Genomic DNA, 26,069 nt, shown 5'->3' with positions numbered 1-26,069 from the left:
TTTCAGGAAAACTTGTTTAAATATTAAATATTTACCTTTGGTATGCTAACATTAGCCTGAAGACCTTTAATTGTTACATTATCTTGCTTCATTATAAGATTTGTCTGTGCTTGTCCTTGGTTAGTCATTCCTATGGTAGAATGTTCAGTTTTTGTTCCTCTAACATCCTGTTTGGAAGATAGCTAAAAAGATTGAAAGCAGAATTATTATTTCACAGACCTTTCGTAATTTCCATATCATCTACAACAGCAACTTGTTATTCACTGTGCTCCTTTATACCCATCTAGGTACCAGCTGCCATCTGGTTTAGCATTCCCAGTCTTAAAGTCCGAACCTTAGAAAAGCTAGAAAATAGACTGGCAGCCCCTGTGTTGAGAGAAGTGATACATAATGAAGCAAAATCAGCCTACATAAAAACATGTACTTGAGAACATATTTGGTTTCTGATAATTAGCTCCTTGTTGGCTGGGAATATTTTCAAATTTCTTTTGATTTGTACTCCTCTAGCCGAACTACCTATCACGTGAAATGCCAATATATTTTGAATAACTGGATCACTAAAAACAATCAGCTTTACTTTCACCTTGCCTCTGGTCCCTAGTCCAAATGCGACTCAGATAAATCTGAAAGTCAAGTGGACCATCACTAGATGAGGATCAATCACCAGGATACGACTGCTGAGAAACTGGCTTTGTGACTAGGCCCACAGTGTTAAGTAAACTATCGCACACGAGAAGACAGTGACTTGATTCACCGAGGTGAACAAAAGTAACCTCAAAAATATTAAGATACAAGTGATCTAATCACAGAGGAAAGCCAAAATAATATGCAGATTTGCTTTCTTAGAAAATGAATGTACCAGTCCTAAACAATGCTCACTCACTTAGGACCAAAGCTCTTTAGGAAAGGCTTAGAATTAAACTACTTCCAAAATAAAAGAAAAAATAATGCTACATTTTAATAAATATTTTACTCCTCTTATGCTATCGCTTATGGAGCCAATGACATATAAAGATTATTTAGAAATGTTCACGTATTCCAATTTAAATGACTAATAAGATTTTAGTATATTCAAATTTTTTTCAAGTTTGGATATTATGTACCTGTGAAGAATACTCAATTTGCCACACTCACTGAACAAAAAGTTCTTACATTTTCTGAGAAGGTAGTCTTGCTATTTTGGACAGCTTCCCTGAGGACTTTGACATGTAGATCATCCACAATTGCAGCTGGATGTCTAGTACTAGCACAATGAACCATGGCTTCAATATACCTGAGGGAAGAAAAACAGTATATGGAACATTTTAATATCACTTAATACTATGATCTAGTTTATCTAATCTATCCCATTATGTTCCATTCTAGATTTTATTCATCTTAGTTTTGTCTCCCTAGATAGACTATATCTCCTTGCAGGACAGACAATTATTATTTCCTCTTTATACCTTCATTAACCAGACAGTAGTAAGAATATCAAACTTAATAATTAGTTCCTGGGTATTTGATAAATTTTATGCTTATCAGCCCAAAAGCAAAAAGTAGAAAATACAATGTAATATAATTATTATAATATTGCAATATATAATTATTTAGGCTGAAAAAGTAACAAATGATAACTGAAACATAGTCCTTTTAAAATATATTTTCATTTTTATTTAATCAAAATAGCCATCATCATTCTTTTTCATGAAAATACTATATCACATACACTTATTATTCTATAAAATAGTAGTTGTAGTTTTAGACAAAATTAATACCTGTCTAAAGCTTCAGCCACTAGGGGAGTCAGAACAATATCAATGGTTCCTTTTACTTCAACTATGGCTGTTGTTCTGGTCTGAGAGACTGGTTGATCCAAGGTCCACTCTTCTGTTAATGTTTCATCATCTGTGTTATCAACAGCTTTCTTTTCCAGAGGAGTATATGGTGTACTATACAATTTAACAAGCAAAGTATATATTAAAAAGACCAATATATATGAAAAAAATAGAAGTTGGAGCTTCCTTAAGATGAGTGACCCTTAAACTTATACTTATTTCAACTAAAAATTTCATGAAATTGGACTAGATATTATATGTCCCAAATACTCTTCAAGGACAAGACAAATGAGGCAGTAAAATGCAAACTGATCAAAGATGGTTAATACATCAAATGACAAAAAAAAAATTTTTGATATATTTACTTGGCAGGGCTTTACCAAAATATGAAAATTATAATACTGAATTCTTGTTAGTTCCCAATTTTAATATGCCAAGTTATGGTTTGCATAGTATGTCTAAAAGAAATGTTACTGTCTGCTTATACATGTTGGCAAAGCCATGAAAGACAACAGAGTTGAATTATTTGGGTCAATTTATTCATAAAATAAAGACTACAGTCAAGTAAAGAGTGGTTATTCCTCAGAATGAACTCTATGTATCTCATAATCAAGAAAGACTGACTTTAAACTTCAAAAGTATATAATTTTTACTTACTTTGAAGTTGATCCTGAAAGCTGCAACCCTCTGTCTAGTAAAGAGTTAGCTGTGAGCCCTTGTTTGATAACCTAGAATAATATAAAACATTACTTATAGACTAGAATTTTAATATTAATTATTCTGTAATTTTATGCTATAAACTGATACTTGTGAAATCCAAATTACCTTGTTAATGTGATTTTGACATGTATGATATATTTAACAAATTGAAAAAAATCACAGAAAATATTCAACTGGCAATTTCATTTTCTAATTATTCAGACAAATGACAGAGTAGGGCTGTGAGGATTCAGCAACGAGAGTAGACTATACAACTAAAGCTTAAAAGCAAGTGCTTCAAATGTTTTTCCTCTATAGTTCCTCTTTAAATTGTGCTTTTCTTAGAAAAAGCTAATTTTAGAGTCTTGTAGCACAATCAACTTTTAAGTGGGAAAGAATCCCAGAGTAACATTAAATTATAGGAAAAGCTAGATTGTATTTTATATCCATAAAAGATAACAAATAAAATATATAATGCACTTGAATAACCAAACTAAACCCCTTTAAATGCTAGCCTGTTATTTAGATTTAATGAAGAAAAATAACTTTCTTATGTTCTATTTTTGAAGTTGTTTAAAGATATGAATTCCTTGACTTATTTTCTCCAGAGATTTGACTGCCTAATCAAACTAGATTTATTGAAAATACTACAATAATTCTAACGTCTCACAGCAATTCTAACCTCTATTTTTCACAGCAAGTGCAATTCAGTTTTATACTGGAACATTCATTTACCAACATATTTTCACATGGAATAAAGAGAACATTTTAAAATGTTGGCATGGGTAACTTATCTTAGGCAAGATAAGAAATGGGCACAACCTTAAAATCAAAATTTTGTGACTCTATGTTTCATCTTCCTTCAATACATATTACTCAAATGCATTTATCTCTAAGGATATTTCACTCCACTTATCACATTTCCGTCAGTATTTAAGTCCAAGCCCATCATCTCTTGCACAGGCTGCTGCGACAGCCTCCTAGGTGATCACCCCAATTCCTCCTTGCGTAATGACAATTCTGTTCCACTTAGTAGCCAAAGTACATGAGATCACATCACATTTCCTTAAAGCTCTCATGAATTTCCCAATGAAATTAAAATTCTAACTACTGATACCCTGGTCTACAGGTCCTTAATGATCTGGCCTTTGTTCAGGTCTCTAACCTCACCATGTGCAAAGCTCTCTGCTAACTCACTATGTCTCATGCACACTGACTTCTTTCCCACTTCAGAACTTCAGCAAGACCGATGCCTGTGCCCTGAATATAGTATATAGTACCCCTAAGTCTTCCCTTCCTCAATTCCTCCTCATCCTTTAAGTTTCAGTTTAAATATCACCTCCTGTGATAGACCTTTCATGTCAATACAAGCTAGGCAGCCCCACCCCCCATTATTCTCTATCCCAGTATCCCTTATCTTCATAAGACTTCTGAATTTATAATCATATACTGTACTTATCCATTTATCTATTTACTGCCCGTCTCTCACCCTAAACTATAAGCCCCATGTCTGTTTCCCTCACCACTGAATATCAAGTGATTGACACACAGTAGTATATAATAAATATCTGAATTTAAAATGAGAATATTAACATTTAGACACTTTAAACAAGTATATATGTACATGTTACTATATACCACATGAGATTCTTGAATTGTTCATCAGTTCCATAAGATTTTATATGCTCAATTTTGGTCTTTAAAATCATAAAAAGTTCTCTTATAAATTTATAATTTTATAAAAATGTCTTCATATTGGATATTATCACTAAATTTATTTTGACCTATTTTTAGCTTTCCTAAAAAAAAAAAAAAAAGCTATTTACAGAATACATTACAGAAATGGACAATAATTAATTAATACTAAATTATAAGATCTCAAATACCAAGTGTACAGAACTGGATTTGCATAGAAGAAGTTATGGATTAATAGAACACCAACAATTAAAAAATATTTCAAAATTTTACTTTTTTTTTTTTTTTTTTTTTATTAATTAATTTATTTATTTTGGCTGTGTTGGGTCTTCGTTTCTGTGCGAAGGCTTTCTCTAGTTGCGGCAAGCGGGGGCCACTCTTCATCGCGGTGCGCGGGCCTCTCACTGTCGCGGCCTCTCTTGTTGCGGAGCACAGGCTCCAGACGCGCAGGCTCAGTAGTTGTGGCTCACGGGCCTAGCTGCTCCGTGGCATGTGGGATCTTCCCAGACCAGGGCTCAAACCCGCGTCCCCTGCATTGGCAGGCAGATTCTCAACCACTGCGCCACCAGGGAAGCCCCAAAATTTTACTTTTAAGACACAGAAAATATGAATTCACAGAGACATGATCCTAATCTTAGAATATAATGTAGACACAGACTATACGTTAATTGTTAATATTCTGACAATCAAGTCTGAAACTATTCCTTAATTTTATATGCTTAAATTTATAATACTCATCAATAAACCTGAGGCCTACTGTCGTACATGAAGCCATGACTTCAGGAATTTTATCTTTCACAAAAGTAGCTAAATGACTGAGAGAGTAATTTTTTAAATATCTTAAAAATCAATTTTCCTACATAAATTTATCAGTGGAAATTAATGATTTGGCTTATACCTTAAAAGTTGGAACAGAAAGCTGTTCAAATGATGATGAGCTTTCTTCACTGGTTGGTGTATCCAGATCGAGGGGGCGGTGCAATGAGGACTTAGAGGTTCTTTTGTTGGTTGGATGCTTCACTGACCAATTAATTACTTGGAATTGTGTAAGGTAAGTCTGATAGCAATTCATCACAGGTTGTTGAGAAGTAATCTGTTCGCTCTCTACTGTTTTCTCACTTTCTACAACATACAGATGCTCTATAACACCATCCTCTCCACCTAATGCAGAAACAAAGGAAGCCTGGGAAGGATGAGTTTTGAATGGCAGAGTCTGGGGATCCTGAATGCTTTCTCCATGGCCAGTAAGTGGTCCTTCTACACTGTGATATATGGAACCCCTACTGTAGTCAATCTGCTGGGCTTGCTTTTTCTTCTTTTTTCTACCTGGATAAGTTCCAGGGCCTTCGTCACTGCTAATGGGCTCAAATTCTTCAGCTGCAGAAAAGTAGGCTTCACTATCAGCCATTGACATGCTGGAATCCATTGATCGATATTGATGAAATGAATTAGAGTCTGCTGATGGTGTATATGGAAATGAACCAAAACTTCTTCTCTGCTTTGGTGAGTCTAGTACATTTTCATCACTTCGGGAGACATCACTACTAAACTGGACTCCAACCGTAACAGGCTGCTTGTCCCCATAAAAGGCAGCAGTAAGGCTCTTGGTACTTCCAAGTCGGGTGGAACATACAGAGGCTTGTCGTTTCAAGGGAGATCTCAGAGGAGACTGACCTACTGACTTATCCTGAGTATTAGGAGACACAGGGCTATTTCCTGAAATTTCTGTAGGAATGCTAAAACAGAAAGAAAAACTATTAACATTTACTGCACACCATATAATTTAAGTATAAATAGAAGTACTTATAAAATCCTTTCTGTATATATTAATCATTTATTTTACAAATAAAGGAAGCTGTAAACTTTTGCAATAAAATATCCATACAAAGTAGCAAAACAGTACAATATATGTTCCTACCCCACATAGTTCCAAAAAAAAAAAAAAAAATTGAGGCAACTTAAAACACAATAAAAATTTAAAGAAACCCAGAGTATAATCTTCTATCCATAATCCATGAACACTAAAGCATTTATAAGTTTTTTTTCCCCACATCCTTTAAAAGTTTATATAACAAAATATACCAGGGGCCTTTGATTAAATGAGAGGAAATAAAGGAGAGGGAGAAGTCACAGATAACCCCAATATTTCTGACTTCAGCAACTGATATACTAGTGCCGTTTACTGAGGCACAACAAGTTGAACATGATAGGCACAAGATCATTTTTTAATATGCTGAGTTTGAGCCCTCCATGAAACATCAAGAAGGTAGCTAGGTTCATAGGGAGAAAGGTTTTGGATGGAGTTTTTAACATTTATAAGATGTTAGCTACAGATCATAATTGAAGCCAAACAGTTACTAAGACTGCCTAGGGAAACAGTATAGAGTCAGTGGAGAAAAGGGTACATAACAGTCTTAAGGGATAATGACATTTAACAAATGGCAGGCTATAAGAGGAAGAGAAAGAACAAGGGGAGGGAAATAAAATGGAGGACTTGGAAATAGAGACGGAGAAGGAAAAGCCAAGGAGATGGGAGGAAAATCTGAAATGTGCTATCAAGTCGAGAGGAGAGTGTATTTCAAGAAGCAAGTAATCAAGTAGGGGCCAAAAGAAGGACCAAAAAATATTCAACACACTGGAAGGATAATATCCAAATGTTAACAATGGTTCATTCTCAGTGGTGGGATGACAAGAAATATTCATTTTTCTTATACTTTTCTGTATTTTCCTAACATCTGGAATGAACATATATGTATTACTTTTGTAATCAGAAAAACAACAGCAAATGGACATTTAAAAATAAGTTCAGGAGGAGAAAAAATTCTCTACAACAGGTGAGTTGAGAGGAGAGAAGTTTTTCTTGCCACAGTTTTAAGCACTTATAATCCTACGATCAGGTTTCTAAATCTAATTGAATACTGACCTTACTTGGCCATCATCTCTTTTCGTACCATGCAAGAATTCTTTTTGAACCAAGTGATTATCGGCAACAGAAGAGGGACTTTCCTTTTCACCAGCCAGTAGAGGCTGTGCAGCACTAGAACTACTATTCTCTTCTGAAGAAGAGGATGAGCTATGAGATCGTAATGGTACTTGAAGACTAAGGTGCTGAGTTTTTCTCTCTACTTCTATTCCCACTGATTTGTTTTCCCATTCTTTCCTCTTCATGCCATTCACATTACCTAAATAAACAAAAAAGTGAGTTACATAAACATAATTTCAAAAGCAATCTATGAAAAACATGATAACTTAATCCAATTCCCTGTTTTTAAGTATATAATCATTTTTAAAAAGCACAAGTAACTAATTTCACATAGCAATATGCTAAACACTACAGAAAGATAACCACATAAGTATGAATCCAGAGTCCATACACAGTGAATTTTTTCTTTTTTTTAAGCTATTTATATGAAAATTTTCCAACTTAGAAAACTTTCAAGAGTGGTAACCAAGCCATCAAAGATATTTTACTCGAAATTACCTATCTTAAACACTTTGCCCCCATTTGCTCTATTTTTAAAAATAGACATAATATTTTTGGAACCATCTGAGAGTAACTTGCAGATGTAGTAGGCTTTTACCCTAAATACTTAAAGGTTTATTTCCTAAGAATAATACAAAAACACAGTATAATTATCAACTTGGTATATTTGGTGTTTATACCATACTGTTATCTAGTCTACCACGTGCTTTCCAATTTTCACAAATGCCCCAATAATGTCCTTTAAAGCACTTCTGCCCTCTCCAGTATAGGATCCAATCTAGATCTGTATATTATTACATTCAGTTGTCATGTTTTCTTTAATCTGGAACATTTTCTCAGCCTTTTATAAGAGCCCTGTGATGTGTTATGTAAATTGGAGGTGGAGAGGGATAAAAGGAGAATTCTATAGCTGCTTAGATCCAAAAAATAACTACTGCCCTACTTACTTCTCCTCTCCTCCAGCCATCCTTGTGCTACTCAAGAAAGAAGAACATACTAGTAGGAGAAAACATCTCTCCAAGCAGAAGGCACTTCTAGATGGAACTTAAGCAGTAAGAAGACTTAAGAACTTACAGTATAAGTAATAGTATTTGCTTCTACCACCACAAATGTAAAAATCCAACAAAATTCAAAAGAAAAATGGGTTTGAGTCATTTCTAAGTGATAGGAAACTAGTGTTCACTGACCTTCCAAGGAAATTCTTTAGTTCCATTGATATGCCCTCCTTGATTCTATCCTGACACTGTACATCTATATGTGGCTCCTGGAAAACGCAGATACTTACACAGGGACTAATTCCAATCTTCCCTGCACAAGAAACTTATGGCAATTTACCAATTACAGCTCATTCCTGAGAAAATCACTAGGACACAGACACTCCCTATTACACGTTATAAGAACTAAAATGAGGTTTCTTTTGTTTACTGTTAGAGAAATTGCTATTTTCTCCCTTTTATACCACGTGTAAATTCCCTGTAGATTTTCTTCCTTGAGTTTGCGATTGTTAAATTTTGAACTGCAGATTAGAAAATCAAACAACGTCTTTATAAATAGTGCCAGCTCTAGTAGGGTGGAAAGAACTAAAGTGGTTTCGATGACTGTTATTCTAGTTTATGCCCAGCCACATACATGACTTTTTGACTTCATGCAACTCAGCCTCAGTGATGACCTCAGTTACTTCACCATATACAGGGAAAATAAAAAACTCACATGGTAGTTTGTGGATGAAATAAGAAATGCCTGTGAACACCTTTAAAAACAAACATTATTCAAAAGTAAGAAAGTAATATGATAAGAAGACAGCTAAGTAAATTTTATTTCGTATCTTTCTTGACCTTTAAATGTCAAGAAGTTTTGGTGTTTGCTGATTTTATAAGATAAGCTGCTCTTATTCTAGTAAAACTGCTGAAGTCAAGTAATCTTAAAATAACATGTACAAATTTATTAATATTCAGTGAAATATCATTTAAACAAGAATTTGGCATATGTAGTAGTCTAGCTCTTTCCTCTAAGAGCTCCTTACACATGAAAATCAATCCAATAAATTCTTAAAGTTAAAACTACTTCTTTTCTATCTTTGTCTACTGACAAAAGGCAGAGCTAAGTTAATGTTTCTGAATGGATCAAGGGAAAACAGCTAAATACTGGTGAGATATCAAGACTTTTCTACATTTCATTTCTTGACAGCATGGCAACTTAAGCAGTAAGTATTGCACTTAATGGTAGGAATACACAACTAAGAAACACAAAGGAAAATGCATTTCTGAAGTCTTTGGAGAAAAGATGCTAGATAAATATAAATCCAGTATGCCTAAAGCCACCATTCACTGTTCATATCAAACTCATGTATTTGCAAAGTTATCCTACAGGCTCTAAGACCAAATTTCTCTTCTTGACATGTACAGTTTTAGCAAGAAGAATATTTTGCAAAAGTAGTGAATAAAATGAGGGCCAATAGTATAAATATTTCTATTGGTAAGTTTTTCCTATAAAAGTAAGCTGGTAAAACAATCGTTTCCTCAAAGCATAGCTATTCCTAAGTATATTTCTGGAATCTGGATTCTAGGGAAATAATGATATATAAGGAAATATTTAGAATAAGTTGGGCTAGGAAAAATCACCCATGTTAACAGCAGAAGATCTGAATAGTAGATCTACTTTTGCCTTGTGCAACTCTGAAAAACTCACTAGTCTTATCTGGCTAGAGTTAAATCACCTGCAAAACAAAGACAGATTATACTAAACCCTACGTGTAAGACTGCTCAAAAAACTGAGTTGAACAAAGTAACACTGAACTTCTCTCAGAATGGCAAAGGGGTGAAGATAATAAAAGATTAACACAAGTGACAACACATTACCATCTACAATTTTGGGAACTTCTTTAGTAATGATCCATTCTCCAGGCTGTAGCAGAGACTGTCCATAATACATATCAGACTCTGCACTCGTGCTTGAAAATGCAGAGCTACTGGAAGGTGTCAACTCTTCAAGTCTGAAGAAATCTAGGCCAGTTACTGTGCCGCCGAAGAATCTGCAGCCACCAAGACAACCACACTTGTTCCTACACCTCTTATTCTTCAGGGTATCATCTGGCCACAAAAACCACAACCTAAACAAAACCCAAAATGAAACAAACAAAAGAACAACAACAAAAAATCATTAAGAAATCAGAAACTTTTGAGCTGATAATCAATTAAATATAACTGTTAATACTTTTTAAAGAAGTTTGTTTATACAGTGGACTTTTTAATTATTTTGCCTTTCTTAAAAAAAAAAAAAAAGTCTCACCATGGTGAGATGAAAATAGGTAGGAACAATAATGAGAAATAGAGCATATGTTAAAAAAAAAACAAAAACCAAAGTGCTAAAAAAGAAGCATATACATAAAAATTAGACATTTAAATCCAGTTTAAAGACAGCAGTAAACATTCTCAAAAGAACTAAAAATTTAAACATTAATCTAAAAAATAGACAAGGGACTTCCCTGGTGGTGCAGCGGTTAAGAATCCGCCTGCCAATGCAGGGGACATGGGTTTGAGCCCTGGTCCGGGACGATCCCACATGCTGCGGAGTAACTAAGCCCTTGCGCCACAATTACTGAGCCCGTGTGCCGCAACTACTGAAGCCCGTGCACCTAGAGCCTGTGATCCGCAACAACAGAAGCCACTGCAATGAGAAGCCCGCGCATCACAACAAAGAGTAGCCCCGCTCACCGCAACTAGAGAAAAGCCCACACGCAGCAACGAAGACCCAACGCAGCCAAAAATAAATAAAATTTTAAAAAATGAATAAAAATTTTAAAAATAGACAAAACTATTAGTATAGATTACGCTTAATAGATTATTATCTTTAGCATTTCAGAGCCTATTTCACTGATAAATTTAGTACACCAAAATGTTATAAATACAGGGCAAGTAAAAAATTATTTCTCAATAAAATCAAAATAATGCACCATTCTATATTTTAGGGGAAAAAATTATAATGATTTTGTAATAGGGACTCTGAATAAAGTATTGAGAATTAAGACAATAAGATGTCTGTAAAATTCTGTAAAATGTCTGTAAAATTCTTCAAGCTCTGTGAGTGACCCCCACAGAAAACTGTCAGCATTTATTAACTCCTCTTTCTTAAAAAATATTATATAAGTCTGGGAAATATATCTTTATTCCTTTTTTTTTTTTTTTTACTTTAAATAATAAAACCTCATATTAGCAGTCCATTTTTCTAAGCATTTCCACATGCACTGTCTCACTGGATCCTCAGGGTTCTCATAGGAAGACAGAATAGGTATTGCATTTTCACTTTACATTCATTCATTTATATTTCCTGAACATATCTACTGTGTGCCTTGTATTGTGCTAGGCAAAACTGACATAGCCTTATCCATATGAAGTTTACAGTACAGAGGCAAAGCAGGCCACAAATAAGAATATCTAATCATAAATTATAGTAAATGCTCTGAGGAAAAGAACAGGGTGTTGTGACAAAGAAAATGCACGTAACCTTTCAAAAAGTAATATTTGAGATGTGAAAAATAAGATGGAATAAATATATCAAGTTAGAAGTGAAGAAATTAATATATCAAATTAGAAGAAGAACATCCATCTAGAGAAGACAGAAGGAAAAATACGTATAACATATGTAAAGCACCTGATGCAAAATCTGGAATACAGAAGTTGCACAACAAATGTAAGCTCCCCTTCCCTGTCTTTATATAAACCAGTGTGCTAGTTCTCAAACTTCAGCTTGCGTTAGAATCACCGGGAGGGCTTATTAAAATACGGAGAGCTAGGCTCCACCTCCAGAGTTACTGACTGAGGTCTGGGAAGGCCTGATTACTAACAAGGTCCAAGGAGGCGTTGGTGCTGGTGGTTTAGGAACTATACTTTTCAGAGATACTAATCCAATGAAACTAATGGTCTGGGAGTCCAGTAACTTTTCCAGTTTTATCAGAAATGAATACACCTACTCCCCAAAACTCCTGGGAGTCAAACATGCACTAAGGCAGCCAAAGCAGAAGATCAATGAGCTACCACGTAGGGAGAAGCAATTCACCACGGGCCCTAAACAGCCCTACCTGTTCTTGCTGGATACGCCAAGAATGCAAGGCTCTGACCAGGCCATTTCTCAGGATTGTGCTGATAGTAAGCAACCTTAAGGGATGAGGTAATGTCTCACCCTGGAAAAGAGCAGGCTTGCTTCCACTTATTATAAAAGTAGAATTTTTATTCTTAGGTAGAATCCCTAAGCTCAGTGTTCCTCTTCTGTAATGCATCCCACTATGTGCAAACATCCATCATGGGTCTTTTCTGACACCCCCATGGGACTCAGGGATACGGGTACAAGGTTTAGCAAATAAAAATACAAATAAAAATAAGTTCGTCCTATGCAATATGTGGGGTGTACTTATACTAAAAAGTTATTTGTTGTTTATCTGAAACAATTTTAACTGTGCATCCTGTATTTTATCTGGCAATCCTACTTGGAGGGCACAGGGAACCAATGCAAACACATTTGACTCTGGCTAGTGCTTTTGCTGTGAGTAATAAAGTCTTCCGTCTCTCACCAGGTTTCTTACATCTTCTGCCAGCACTCAGGAAACTGTGGCAGGATAACTTGTCAGCTTGTAAGTAGGATAAAATCTCAAACTCTTCACAGTTCTTAACAAACCAGGGCACTGAAACTAACCTAAATGAGGCCTTAAATCCCATGGTGCCACCCCCTTAGCTTCACTGACGACTGGTACTACCATCTGACCTATCAGAACAGGCACTGTGTCCATACTAACTGGCTTCCTGAGCAATAATTAACAAAGAAACCGAAGCTTCTTTAAACAATATTCTCCACACGTGAGTTTTCGTACTTAGATTTACAAGATATCAGCATGTTAAATAAACCTAAAAGATTAATGTAATCTCAATAAAAACGTCAAAGGGATTTCTTTTAACTAGAAAAATAGTTCTTTGGGAAAAGTTAATAGATGAAAATATTTAAACATTGTGTGAAATAAGTATGTGTTAGGTATTAATTTTTCCTCTATATTTGAATAGATATTTGCAGAAAAATCTATTTACATCCTTGGCTGTACTAATACACACACACCATTAAAAATCCAGATGGTTTAGAGTTTTTCCTCTGTATCTGAATAGATATTTGCAGGAAAATCTATTTACATCCTTGACTGTATTAATACACACACACCATAAAAAATCCAGATGGTGTGTATTAATGCACATACACCATAAAAAAATCAAGATGGTTAGGAATAGAAAAAAATGAGAACAGGGGTCACGCGATTACTAGCAAAAAGAGTGTTCTCAAATTAGTACAAGAAATTACAAAAGGGAAAGGTTAACATATTTGAATACATAAGAATTAAAATCTGTTTACATAAGAATAAAAAAATAAAAGAAACAAACTGCAAAATATTAGCACCAGGGATCAAAAAAGGGCGATAATCTATAAAGAGCTCTTAAAAATTGGTAAGAAATATGCCAAGATCCCAATAAATAAATGTATGTAGATTACTAGCAGGCAATTCACAAATGAGGAAATAAAAATAGCCAATAAATATTTGAAAAAAGTATTAATCTCAAAATAAAGAAATGCAAAATAAAGCAAAGAGATACCACCTTTCGGTTATTATAAAACACTCAAAGGGTAGCAAAGGTGCAGTAAGACAGAGACTTTCCTAAAAAGCCACTGGGAATATAAAATGAAATAATCTTTCTAGGAAGTAGTTCGGGAATGCATATAAAAAGCTCAGTTTTTAACACAGTCAGTCATACAACCTTCTAAGGAAACTATTTAAAGGAAATACCCAGAAATCGTGGGAAAAGCTTTGATGTATAATGAGAAATTTAGAAACAATCTATGTATTTAATGTAAGGGCAATGGCTAAGTAAAGCACAGTATACCTTTTTGATGGGTGCATTATCATTTGTTTAAAAGGAACTTTATCAGTCCACAGCTTACAGATGCCAGCCTCCTGACTCAGCAAAAACAAGCTGCCCAAGGGCTGCAGCCAACGAAGAACCACCACAGCCTCCCCAGTCTCCCCCCTTCTCTCCTCTGTTCTCTCCTCTCCTCTGTTCTCCAGACTTGCCTATGGTTTGCCACAGTTTGCTTGTTTTGAATTGCAATTCTTTGCTATTCCCAAAAAAACTCATTTTGCTGGTAAAAACAAACCAAAAAACGGGCTCTTTTGTTTTTTTTAAGGGCAACATTACATACATGCAGAATTTTTAAATGTAAATACAGGATGATTTCAAGTATAAGAAAAATACACTAAAAATACTGGAAAGAAATGTAACAAATTCAGTGTAGTAGGGCTATAATTATTTTCCTTTATTTCTTAATAGTTTTCTCTATTTTTAAAATAAGCTTTATAAACTTTAGAAGGGAAGAGATGGGGATGGAAAAAGTCATACTATCATTTTAAACAGATGTAATTCAGTAAGAAGCTTTGGCAACTTTTTAAAAAGCAGATATAATCATTCCTTAAGGTTTAGGTACTCTGAGTCTTCCCTGCAGTTGTGAAGGCCTACAAAAGAAGTTTTGTAGAATAAATGGTGATTAGTAATGGTGTTTTCTAGGAATGACATATTGGAAGTGGAGGGCTGTGGTGAGAGACAAGGGGGTGTAGTGCTTTACAAAAGGTTATTTGGGGGCCAGTAATTTATATTTGTTTCACTGTTGACATACACAACATGGGCTTAGAAACATATCAAAAAATAATGCTTTTTTCCAGCAAACCACACCATCATCAGATGATGTATACAATGTGATTACTTAAATATAAGATCTTTATTTATTCATTGAGGTATACCCAGCACAATCACATTCGGTCTTTATTTTACACATTCTTATTCCATTCTTAACAGTAGAATTTCCTCTATAATTATCTAGTAATTTTCATCTGAACTTGAGACTATTACCATTCCTAAATTTCACTTACCTCTTAGTTCTGGTATCATGAGTTTCTAAGAAATGTCTTTGTGCCTCATGTTTAGAATGATGATCAGCAGCTAATGCAATATCAACAGTAATAAGTCCTAAGTTGGCTGACCCAGCTTCAAGCCAGTAGGCCCTCCGTAGTACTGCAGGCTGAAGTCCAACTCTGGAATTATTCAATTGTTCAATGTACTGTCTCACTTGAAAATCCTGAATTGCAGCACTTATTCCTTCCCCAACCGACTGATTGTGGAGATTACAGTTTGCAACCCGAATTGCACCCATCTAAAGTTGAATGAAGAAAATGAAACAAAACTGTAGTTTCTGTATTTTTAAGCAACTTACAGTAAACTATAGAATAAGTAATTATTTCAAATTGCATGAAACATAGAAGAAGAAAAGAAAGGGAAAGGAAAAAAGAGAAAGGGGAAATAGAAAAGATAAATGCAACAGAATAAAAATAAACATTCAATTTAAAAAAGAAGATAAAAGGAAAAGAACATAATTCCAAAGGAAAATGAGAGATGGAGGAAAGAAAAGTTAGAAGAGTAGTAAGTAATGAAATCACAGAATCTTAACAAGGCTCGATTTTAAACAGTAACCAGTAAGCAGCAGTGGCAAACAAATGTTTCCAGAAGCCAGACAGGAAATATAAATGAATAAAACCTAAAGGAATTCAAAATTAAATCTTTTAAAAACATTACCAATTTATGTTCCTGCCGTATAAGCACACTACCAGTTTATATCCCTGCCATAAAGCAAGGTTATAATAATTCAGTTAGAGTAAAAAAGTAGTGAAAGTGTGCCTTTAAAAATATAAGACTGGAAGAGAACACAGATGGTATAAAATAGAAAGCTATCTCCTAGAATTCTGTACTATTCTGCGAGATGGCAAACTATAAATATGTGTTTTATTTCAAGAAATGGAGGTTTGGTTTGGCAAAAAGGAAAAAGAATTACACTGGCCAAGAAATAGACAAACATGTACCTTTATATTTGTAGCACAGCCATGCTCCACAATATAAATGTCAGCTCCATCTACTGCTAAACGAGTCATAGTATACTTCAAATCATCTGAAGTTGGACAAGGCCCAGGAATACAACTCAACTAAAATGAAATGGATTGAACATTTAATTCTTTACCATCAATTCATTATTTTGATACATAAATCTGCTTATTTAAATAAACAAGTCTTGTTACATGTGTATTTTAAAATATCAATTAAATTTCACTTTGTTATAATGATAAATTATATATCTATCATTAGATATATTTATAATGATACATAAAACAATCAGCAATTAAAGTCTTGACAATTAGAAAATTAATCATAAGCAACCATGTGTCACTTTCATTCAAAAGTGGCATGTGGCAATACTATACTGACAGAATACATATAAAACTTGTTATTGAAACTCAAAAAGAACAGCCAAAGGAAACTGATAAACAATGTCACAGGTTTATAAGAACTGTATAGGAGTTTAAAGTTGTAAGATTTTCTTAAGAGTATTTCATATTACATGCACATTTTTACACACATCCACAAATACATGAACTGTAAATGTTATGATGATATCTAGGAAAAGCCACACAGATTTATTTTTGTTTTACTCCTAAAACATAGATTTGGTCATGATCAGGTTGGAAGATAACATACATATCCCCAACTTCAATGAACTTCTTTGGGAAATGGCAGCCCTGAATAAATTACCAGCCCAAGAGCATGTACTCTGCTCATCAGTGGCAGAGCCAGGACTAGAAGGCAGGTGTCTTGCATGATAGTCGGTGCTCTATACTAATATATTTCCTCCACACGAAATAGACCTTAAAAAAAATCTGATCTAAAGTGACAGAAAGAATATCAGTGGATGCATGGAATAGTGTCTGACTACAAAGGGTCACAAAGGAATTTCCTAAGGTGACAGAAATGTTCTAGATCTTCACTGGTGATAAGGGTTACACCAGTATATATAACTTTTCTCAAAACTCAAACTTAAAAAGGGTGAATTTATTGTATGTAAATTATGCCTCAATGAAGTTGATTTTTTTTTAATTACAATACAACTTAAAAGCTTTGAGTATTAGTAGGAAAAAAAAAAAGAGAGAGAGGAGATACCTACACGTATGTACAAATTATTGGTCAGAAACTAATGACTAAGGAACCAATTCCCTGGAGCCTGGCATTGTGTTTATAACAAGAAAATAAATAATTTTATCACCAATTACAGCTGTTTCCTTTATTGATGGTAAATTAGCACAGGTTACAGATTTTCTTGGACATAAAATTAAAAGCAGAATGAATTACTTCCAATTCACAGTAATATAATAGCAAACATACAGTTTGTATAACAAAAGAAAAAAGAAAAGAAAGACACATAGAGAAGAAACTAGAAAGAAAAACTAAACTGTTAGCAATGGCTATCTCTATGTTGTAGAATTAGGGTAAGTTATTTTTCTTTTTTGAAACTGCAGTGTTTTCCAGGTTTTCTCAAAGGAGCATACTTAAAAAATGTTTCTCACCCTAAATGCATAAGGAAGTGTTTACTACAAAATAACACTCTGAATCTCTCTGCCCCTGTACATGATTTCAGGCATTATTATCTACTTTTTACACCCCTCTTGAAGGTACTGTAATGACCCTTAGTCGCAGTAGTGCAATGCAGTAGAAAGAGTGTAAGGTCTGGAGTCAGGAAACTTGGCAAATGCCCAACATTGCTAATCACGTTAAAGGAGAACATGTATGTTCCAGAAGGGTCTGCAAAGAATGCCATGTAAGGAATTTAACCTTCTTCCTCCAACTTCTAAATCTTCTACATAAACACACAGCCATATCCCAAAGAGTCAGTATAATAATGCAGTAAGAGATAAGACATAATTTTATAGTATCTCCATTTATTTGTGAATGTATGTTTTAATAATTACCTCATATTTTAGATATTTACAACTAAAAACAAGTGGCTATAAATTTGCAAAATAATTTTAGTAATTGAAAAAACTGAACTTTGGTGTTTACTTGATGCTGTGTGCAGTTGATTTAAAGCTGATATCTCTTTCATTTTGAAAAAAGCCATAAATGTTTATAATACTGCTAACATATCTGTTAACATACCTTGGATTCACAGAACCGACGATCAATTCCATGCTGACATACTATTACTGATTTTGGTCTTTCCAGTTCATACTCCCGACATACGACATGAAAAACAAATGTCTGTCCCCACTCCAAGAGACAAGCCAGCTGCAAATAAGCCATGACAGGTTGACAACACTGTTAGCATTCTAAACAATTGTTCAGAGTTTAAAAACTTATCAAGAATATTAATACAGCTTGAAAGAATCCAAACAGTGCCTTATACCTGCTACAAAATCTACTTGTTAGCCAATATCATTTTTCTACCTTGACATCATTTATAAGCTTGTGTTACTTTTCATTTGTGAGTGACAAAATGCATTGCCAAAATGAAAACTCATTTCAACTGAAAAATTCAACTTCAGCAACCTCTAAAGCAAGTGGTTTTTTTCAAGGTTATATCTTTCTTCTTATATGATTAATGGGTATCCTCTGCACAGAAAAGCACCTAAAATTCTCTACCTAATAATAAACCAAGCTTTGAAGTGAAATTTATATCTATTAAGCTACAATTTTAGAAAATCAGGTATTCTGAAGATTGAAGAACTTTTATGAATAGAAGTTTAAGTAAGTATATATCAATTTCTCATCAAATCTTGAGTTTAAAAAAAAAACCTTAATTTTATAATTGGTTAGTTTACAATAAACACTGACACAGGGGTATACATGGTATTATTTCCCCCCCCCCCAAAAAAGTACATATCTTGAACTCTCAGAAAACATGAATTTCACTTTTAAAACATACAAAGAATGGAATAAACACTAAAAGCACCTATGGATTCATGAACCTGGCAGGAAACAGTGATGCCATGATTCTAGTGCAGAAGAAAGAGAAATGTTTCATCTTCTAATAAGGGCGACGTATATGAGAGTCTAGCAATCGTTAGAGTCAAGGAATTGTGTCCAGTCTTGGAGGGTCAGCACAGCTTCACTGCATGCTTGCTGGGAACAAACTGTTTTGTTATATGCTTCAGTTTTTACTTGTATATTTAGAGACAGAAAATGGCAGATAAGAAGAAGATAGTTATTAGGCTACTGAGCAATGAATATTTGTTTTCACCCATTATTATATACTTCTTTCCATTCATTTATATATAAAATATCCCTTTTCAATTCCATTCATTTTCCTACTATTTCTAGAATCTTAATTTTTGCTGCCCTCCAACAATTTCCTTCAGATACACAAGGTATCTAGTCTTTATTCACCTGCTTGTTGCCACTACCTACCTCTAAATTACACGTATTTCACACTCATTCTGCAACTCTTTATTAAAAACTGAGTGTGTACCTTTCTACCACATTCCAATCTTTTGAAACACCAATTATGAAACGCACATTATAAATACAGGCATACCTCAGAGATACTGTGGGTTTGGTTCCAGACCACCGCAATAAATTTGCAATATAGTGACTATCACAATAAAGCAAGTCACAAATACTTGGTTTCCCAGTGCATGTAGAAGTTATATTTACAAGTAACTAGTAGTCTATCAAGTGCACAATAACATTATGTCTAAAAAAACAACATACATACCTTAATTAAAAGATACTTTATTGCTAAAAAATGCTAACCTGAGCCTTCAATGATTCATAATCTTTGTGCAATAGTAACTAACATCAAAGATCACTAATCACAGATTACCATAACAAATGTAATAATAATGAAAAAGTTTGAAATATTGCAGTAATTACCAAAATGTGACACAGACACATAAATTGAGCAAATACTGTCAGAAAAATGGTGCTGATAGACCTGCTTGATGCAGCATTGCCGCAAACCTTCAATTTGTTAAAAAAAAAAAAAAAAAAAAAGCAAAATCTGTGAAGCACAGTAAAATGAGGTATGCCTGTATATGGCTCAACACGTGAAATATTACAGTAATATAGACATCTGACTAAATTTCAATGGTCCATTTCTAGAACTAAATACAGTCAGCCCTCTGTATCCTTAGGCTCCACATCTGCAGTTGGTTGAATCCACGGTTGGTTGAACCTGTGGATGCAGAACCTGTGGATAGGGAGGGCTGACTGTAACCCTTTAGGCATCTGAGACCCCTGAAGACTAAGTGGGACAGTGAGTGGGAAGGAGAGTTTATCCAAAAGGATCACAACTAGCACTCTAGACCAGATTTTCTTACCAATAAATTCATTTTTATTTTTCTAAACCAGTATCCATATCACTAAGTGGAGGTTCAAACGATTTTATCTTGTTTTGGGACATCACAAGTAAAGAATCATGCCACCTTAATAGTATAAATGCTGTTTTCAAATCCTACTTAAGAAATATACAAGAAGGTAAAGTTCTTAGAAAATTATTCTGTGTACTGGGAAAACAAGATTGTTCCAACAGTGAAGAGCCAAGTAATGTAATTTTAATAATATATAATTTGATTTCCAGAAATTTCTCATCCTGAGTTTTTCTCAAAGAAAGTCTTGAATTCTTGAAAGTATTACACAGAACTATAAAACATCACACCCGTCAATTTTAGGTGGCCCAGAAAAGTGAAACTTGTCTCTGACTCATATACTACTAAGAAAATTCTGAATGGCAAGTGGAAATAAAATGAACATTCAAATGGGCATATAACCTATTCTTGGGGAGGTGGGTGAGCAAAGGAAAAAAAAAAAGTCAGGAGATAGCACTCTGAGAACTGAGAACATACCTGTGGTGCTGTGACCTTAGCTGTAAGGCTTCCAGCCTGCACATCAATTAGCCATGCGTATTCTAAGGAATCACTTCCCAAAGTAAGACCTTCCGCTGAGAACATAGCATGTGCTCTCAGCTGGAGACCTGACAAACTGATGTGACCTTCCCTGAGCACTTCATCCACAGGGGGTCGCTGCTGAAAACAATAATAAGACTGTAAGAAGCATAAGAAAAATCAGCATTATAATTGCTAGTTGCTTTTTCTCCCAGAGACAAAAGGTAAAAACATGCTATTTGGAAAATATGACTTTGGGATCCACAAGCTCCTAACACAACCTTGTACCCATAAAAGTAGTCTGTGTTAAGCTTCTGTAGTGACATTATCCATAAGAGCCCAACTGCAAAGCGAGACAGCAAAGTCCTAAAAAAAATGCCGATCTCTGATTGGTAACTGCCTCAATGAATAAAAAGAAGCAAGTATTCTGACTGAGAGGGAATGTAAGAGGCCAATCTTTTGTGACAAGGCAGGAATCATGATATTGAAGTATTAAAAAGAAGAAAATAACATGGAAGAACAAAGACCATTAAGACCATAAAACAAGTAGCACAGAAAGCCCTCTTCCATAAAGATTTTGAGAATTATGTAAATATTAAAAGGATAGATTCATCTTACAAGAATAATTATATATTCACAACTAAAAAGCAGCAACATTTCAATGAGAAAATTTCTAAGACTTACTCAGAAAGCTAAAGGATATGTCCTAAAATAGGGTATTCCGTGCAACACTGGTTTCACAGATGGTTATTAGAAACACAGAATCAAGTAAGTTTGGTAATGCCCTACCCATCAGTCACCAATTTCTATAGAATCTACCTCCCAATCTCTCACAAATGCACTTAGTTTCTTCCAGCTTCACTGCTATCATCCTGGTCCAAATAATACAACCTCTTGCCAGGATCTCCCAAGCCTTTTACCTTTTACATATCTCTGGTCCACACTCTACAAAACCACCACAGAGATCTTTTAAAATCAAGTTTTATCATGTTCTTATCTTAAGACTATTACATGCTACCAAAGTACCTCATTCCTCTCCTTGCAGCACTTTTTACACTTGAAATTATTTATCTTAATTTTACCATGACAGTCTTTTTAGTGTGTGTGTGTGCAGGCCATCTTACAGGGTTAATGTTCCTTGTTTCAACACAAATTTTGGCAACGGCATTCATAAAAAAGTGTTTTTAAGAATAGAGCTAAATCTAATTCATAAAGAATTCTTAAAAGGTCATTTCAAATTGTGACTATAACAGTAGATCTAGAAACTCTTCTGACACATTTTAAAATTTTATTTTCATCTAAGCTGTGTGACAGTATATAAAATCACCTAACTTCTCCAGGCTTCAGTTCCCTTCTGTTTTATCTGAGGCAGCTGGAGAAGATGGTCAATAAAGATCACTTCTGGCACTGAGATTCAATAATTCTCAGTATAAAGTTTTTGATAGCTTTTTTTGAGCTCAAAAATACATGTGGATCTTGGCTTGGAAGAATCAATATTGTTAAAATGTCCACACTACCCAAAGCAATCTACAGGCTCAATGCAATCCCTAACAAAATTCCAATGGCATCTTTCAAAGAAATAGAAGAAATAATCCTAGAATTCGTATAGAACCACAAAAAAACCCAAATACCCAAAGTAATCTTGAAAAAGACAAAATAAGCTGGAGGTATCATGCTCCCTTATCTCAAACTCTATCACATAGCTGTAATAATCAAAACAGTATGGTATTAGCATAAAAACAGACACATAAGTCAATGGAACAGAATAGAGAGCCCAGAAATAAACACACATATATATGGTCAATTAATTTACAGCAAAGGATCCAAGAATATACAATGAGGAAAGGAGAGTCTCTTCAATAAATAGTGCTGGGAAAACTGGGTACCACATATTAAAGAATGAAACTCGATCACTATCTTATACCATATACAAAACTCAACTCAAAATGAATTAGAGACTTGAATGTAAGACCTGAAACCATAAAACTCCTAGAAGAAGATATCAGCAGTAGACTCTCTGACATGGGCTTGGTGATTATTTTTTGAATCTAACACCAAAGGCAAAGCAACAAAAGCAAAAATAAACAAGTGGGACTACATCAAACTAAAAAGCTTCTTTGTAGCAAAGGAAACTATCAACAAAATGAAAAGGTGACCTGCAGAAGAAAAGAAAATATTTGCAAATCATAAATCTGATACAGGTCTAATACCCAAAATATATAAAGAATTCCCACAACTCAATAGCAAAAAAACAAACAATCCAATTTAAAAAATAGGCAGACGATCTGAATAGCTATTTCTCCAAAGAGGACATGCAGATGGTCAACAGACACATGAAAAGATGCTCAACATCACTAAGCATCAGGGAAATGCAAATCACAACCACAGTGAGATATCACTTCACAGCTGTCAGAATGGCTCTCATCAAGAAGAACACAAATAACAAATGTTGGCAAGGATATGGAGAAAAGGGAACCCTTGTGCACTGTTGGTGGGAATGTAAATTGGTGCATCCACTATGGAGAATAATGGTGGTTTCTCAAAAATTTAAAAATAGAACTGCCGTTATGATTCAGCAATTCCACTTCTGGGTAGTTATCCGAAGGAAATGAAAACACTAATTCAAAGAGATACATGCATCCCTATGTTCACTGCAGTATTATTTACAAAAGCCAAGATATGGAAAAAACCTAAGTGTCTATCAATGGATGAATGGATAAAGAAATTATGGTGAATATATATATATGTACCTACATATATATGTGTGTGTGTATATATATATATATATATATATATATATATATATATATATACACACACACACACACATACAGTGGAATATCAGTCATAAAGAAATTATGGTGCATATATATATACATACATATATATGTGTGTATATATATATATACACACACACACACATACATACATACAGTGGAATATCAGTCATAAAGAAATTATGGTGAATATATATATACATATATATGTGTATATATATATATACACACACACATACAGTGGAATATCAGTCATAAAAAAAGAAGGAAATCTTGCCATTTGCAACAACATAAATGGACCTCGAGGGCAATATGCTAAGTGAAATAAGTAAGATAGAGAAAGACAAATACCGTATGATCCCTCTTACATGTGGAATCTAAAAAAAGCTCATAGAATACAGAAAACAGATTGGTGGTTGCCAGAGGTGAGAGTAGGGCGTGGGGGAAATGGGTGAAAGGGGTCAAAAGGCAAAAGAAAATAAAGTGCATTTGGCCTTAAAGTTGGGGGCGGAGGGGTTCATGCAGACGAGACAGGGGGTATTGAGGGCATGATGCCTTTATCCGTCACTGCGACCCAGCTTGTCTATTTTTATTATTTTTAGCCACATAGGTTATCACAGGGACCATCCAAATGTATTTTCCAAGAATGTTCAGGGCCCACATATGCATCTGCTGTTAGTATATTAGAGTACCATCAGAAAGTCAGCTATTTATGACTTTTGAATGCCACTGTACCTACACAGACACTTAGGTGAGTTTATCTCAGCTATTTCTCAAAGACAATGAAGTTCACTCTTTGGAAAATACTAGAAAATGAAGGTTGATTTCTTGGTACTTCAAACCCAACATGCCCAGAAACGCATCATCTTCCCCTATAAACCAGCTCCTCCTCCCACGGAGGGAGGAGCTGGTTTTTTTTTTTTTTTTTTTTTTTTAGAGTTCATAGAACACTTTAATGTAAGGCACTGCTGTCCACAGTTAAATGCGGGCTTACACAGCCCACAGGACGCCACAGGAAGGGCACGAAGCCCACTCGGTGAGCAGCCGTGCAGCATGGCCCCCGGTGCCGTCCTTCCTCCTGGAGTACCGACGCTCTTAGACTGTTAACAGGAGAGACGGCCCAGAAAACTACCAGCTGTTACAGTCTCGAGAAAGGTTTCTAAGAATTCCCACGTCTGTAGGCAGCCCGCTCTTGTCTCCTCCCGTGTTCTTCATCTCCCACTGGCTCAGTTAATTGCCCAAGGCAAAAACCAGGCATCATCCTGGATTCTATCCTCTCTCTCACCACCCACTGCCAAAAAAACAAAAACAAACATGTGGCTCTTGGCTTGTCCTAAAGGTAAAGCCTACCTGGTACACCAATAAAGATTCTATTCTAAATTTTATTACGGCTTGCATCGTTTAGTGGGTTGAATTGTGTCCCCTATGAAGACATGTTCAATTCCTAAGCTCAGGTACCTGTGAATGTGATCTTATTTGGAAATAGGGTCTTGACGAATGTAATCAAGTTAAAATGTGATTACACTAGATTACAGTGGGCCCTAATCCAAGGAACAGTGTCCTTGTATGGGGAAAACTTAGACACACAGACTCATGGAAAGAATGCCACGTGAAGACAGAGGCAGAGATTTGAGTGATACAACTACAAAACAAGGAATGCCAAGGATTGTTAGCGACCACCGAAAGCTAGGAAAAGACAAGGAAGGATCCTCTCCTACGGCCTTGAAAGAGAGCATGGCCCTGCCAAACACACTGATTTCAGACATCTAGGCTCCAAAACTGTGAAAGAATAAGTTTCTGTTGTTCTAAGCCACCCAGTGTGGGGTACTTCGCTTTGGCAGCCCTAGAAACCTAATATACATCAAAAGATGATCAAGTAAAAAGTGTGTGGTTTCATAAGTCAGACACAATAATAGACCCATCACATTAGATCCTTAACCTTGAAGTTCTGCACTAAGACTAATACTACCAGAAATAAGCAGCTACAGCTGAGTGACCCAGAACTGAGTCTTGAGGGCAGTCACAGTGTGAAGCTTCCCACCATGAAAGAGTATTAGATAGTATACAGACAAAAGAAGAAAATATTTCTTAGGAATGCTAGCACTACAAAATGTAAGCAAATTAAGTAGATAAGCAAATTCCAAGAGAATATGTATAGACTATGCTTGTCTTTGGGGTGAATTATGAAGTGTTAACCACCCAGGAAACAAAACATCACTAAGACTTCTACTACTGCCTTGATATCTCCACTCCCTGAATTCCTTTTCTTATCACCAAATAAATCACACTTTACACTTCAGTCTCTGTACAAG

General features: G+C 34.9%; 1 protein-coding gene across 11 annotated transcripts in view; it reads right to left on the bottom strand.

Annotated features, from left to right (window-relative positions):
* The window catches only part of BLTP1 (bridge-like lipid transfer protein family member 1), a 204,276-nt gene that overhangs the window by 101,252 nt on the left and 76,955 nt on the right, over positions 1 to 26,069 (bottom strand). For 8 of the 11 annotated variants that reach the window (XM_082389554.1, XM_082389555.1, XM_082389562.1 and 5 more), the window contains 11 exons: positions 20,942 to 21,121; positions 18,258 to 18,386; positions 16,136 to 16,255; positions 15,152 to 15,432; positions 10,053 to 10,303; positions 7,135 to 7,393; positions 5,110 to 5,947; positions 2,475 to 2,545; positions 1,758 to 1,931; positions 1,153 to 1,273; positions 36 to 182 (listed from right to left, as the gene is read on the bottom strand). In XM_082389554.1, the coding sequence (XP_082245680.1) occupies positions 36 to 182; positions 1,153 to 1,273; positions 1,758 to 1,931; positions 2,475 to 2,545; positions 5,110 to 5,947; positions 7,135 to 7,393; positions 10,053 to 10,303; positions 15,152 to 15,432; positions 16,136 to 16,255; positions 18,258 to 18,386; positions 20,942 to 21,121 (2,571 nt within the window). The remainder of the gene's footprint in view (positions 1 to 35; positions 183 to 1,152; positions 1,274 to 1,757; positions 1,932 to 2,474; positions 2,546 to 5,109; positions 5,948 to 7,134; positions 7,394 to 10,052; positions 10,304 to 15,151; positions 15,433 to 16,135; positions 16,256 to 18,257; positions 18,387 to 20,941; positions 21,122 to 26,069) is intronic. The other 3 variants (XM_082389559.1, XM_082389558.1, XM_082389563.1) reach the window with 3 other exon arrangements.

The sequence above is a fragment of the Balaenoptera borealis genome (assembly GCF_965194805.1).
Source record: "Balaenoptera borealis genome assembly, chromosome: 4".
Classification (NCBI taxonomy): domain Eukaryota; kingdom Metazoa; phylum Chordata; class Mammalia; order Artiodactyla; family Balaenopteridae; genus Balaenoptera; species Balaenoptera borealis.
Note: the sequence above shows the minus strand (reverse complement) of the source record. Positions and strands in the feature narration are given on the sequence as shown.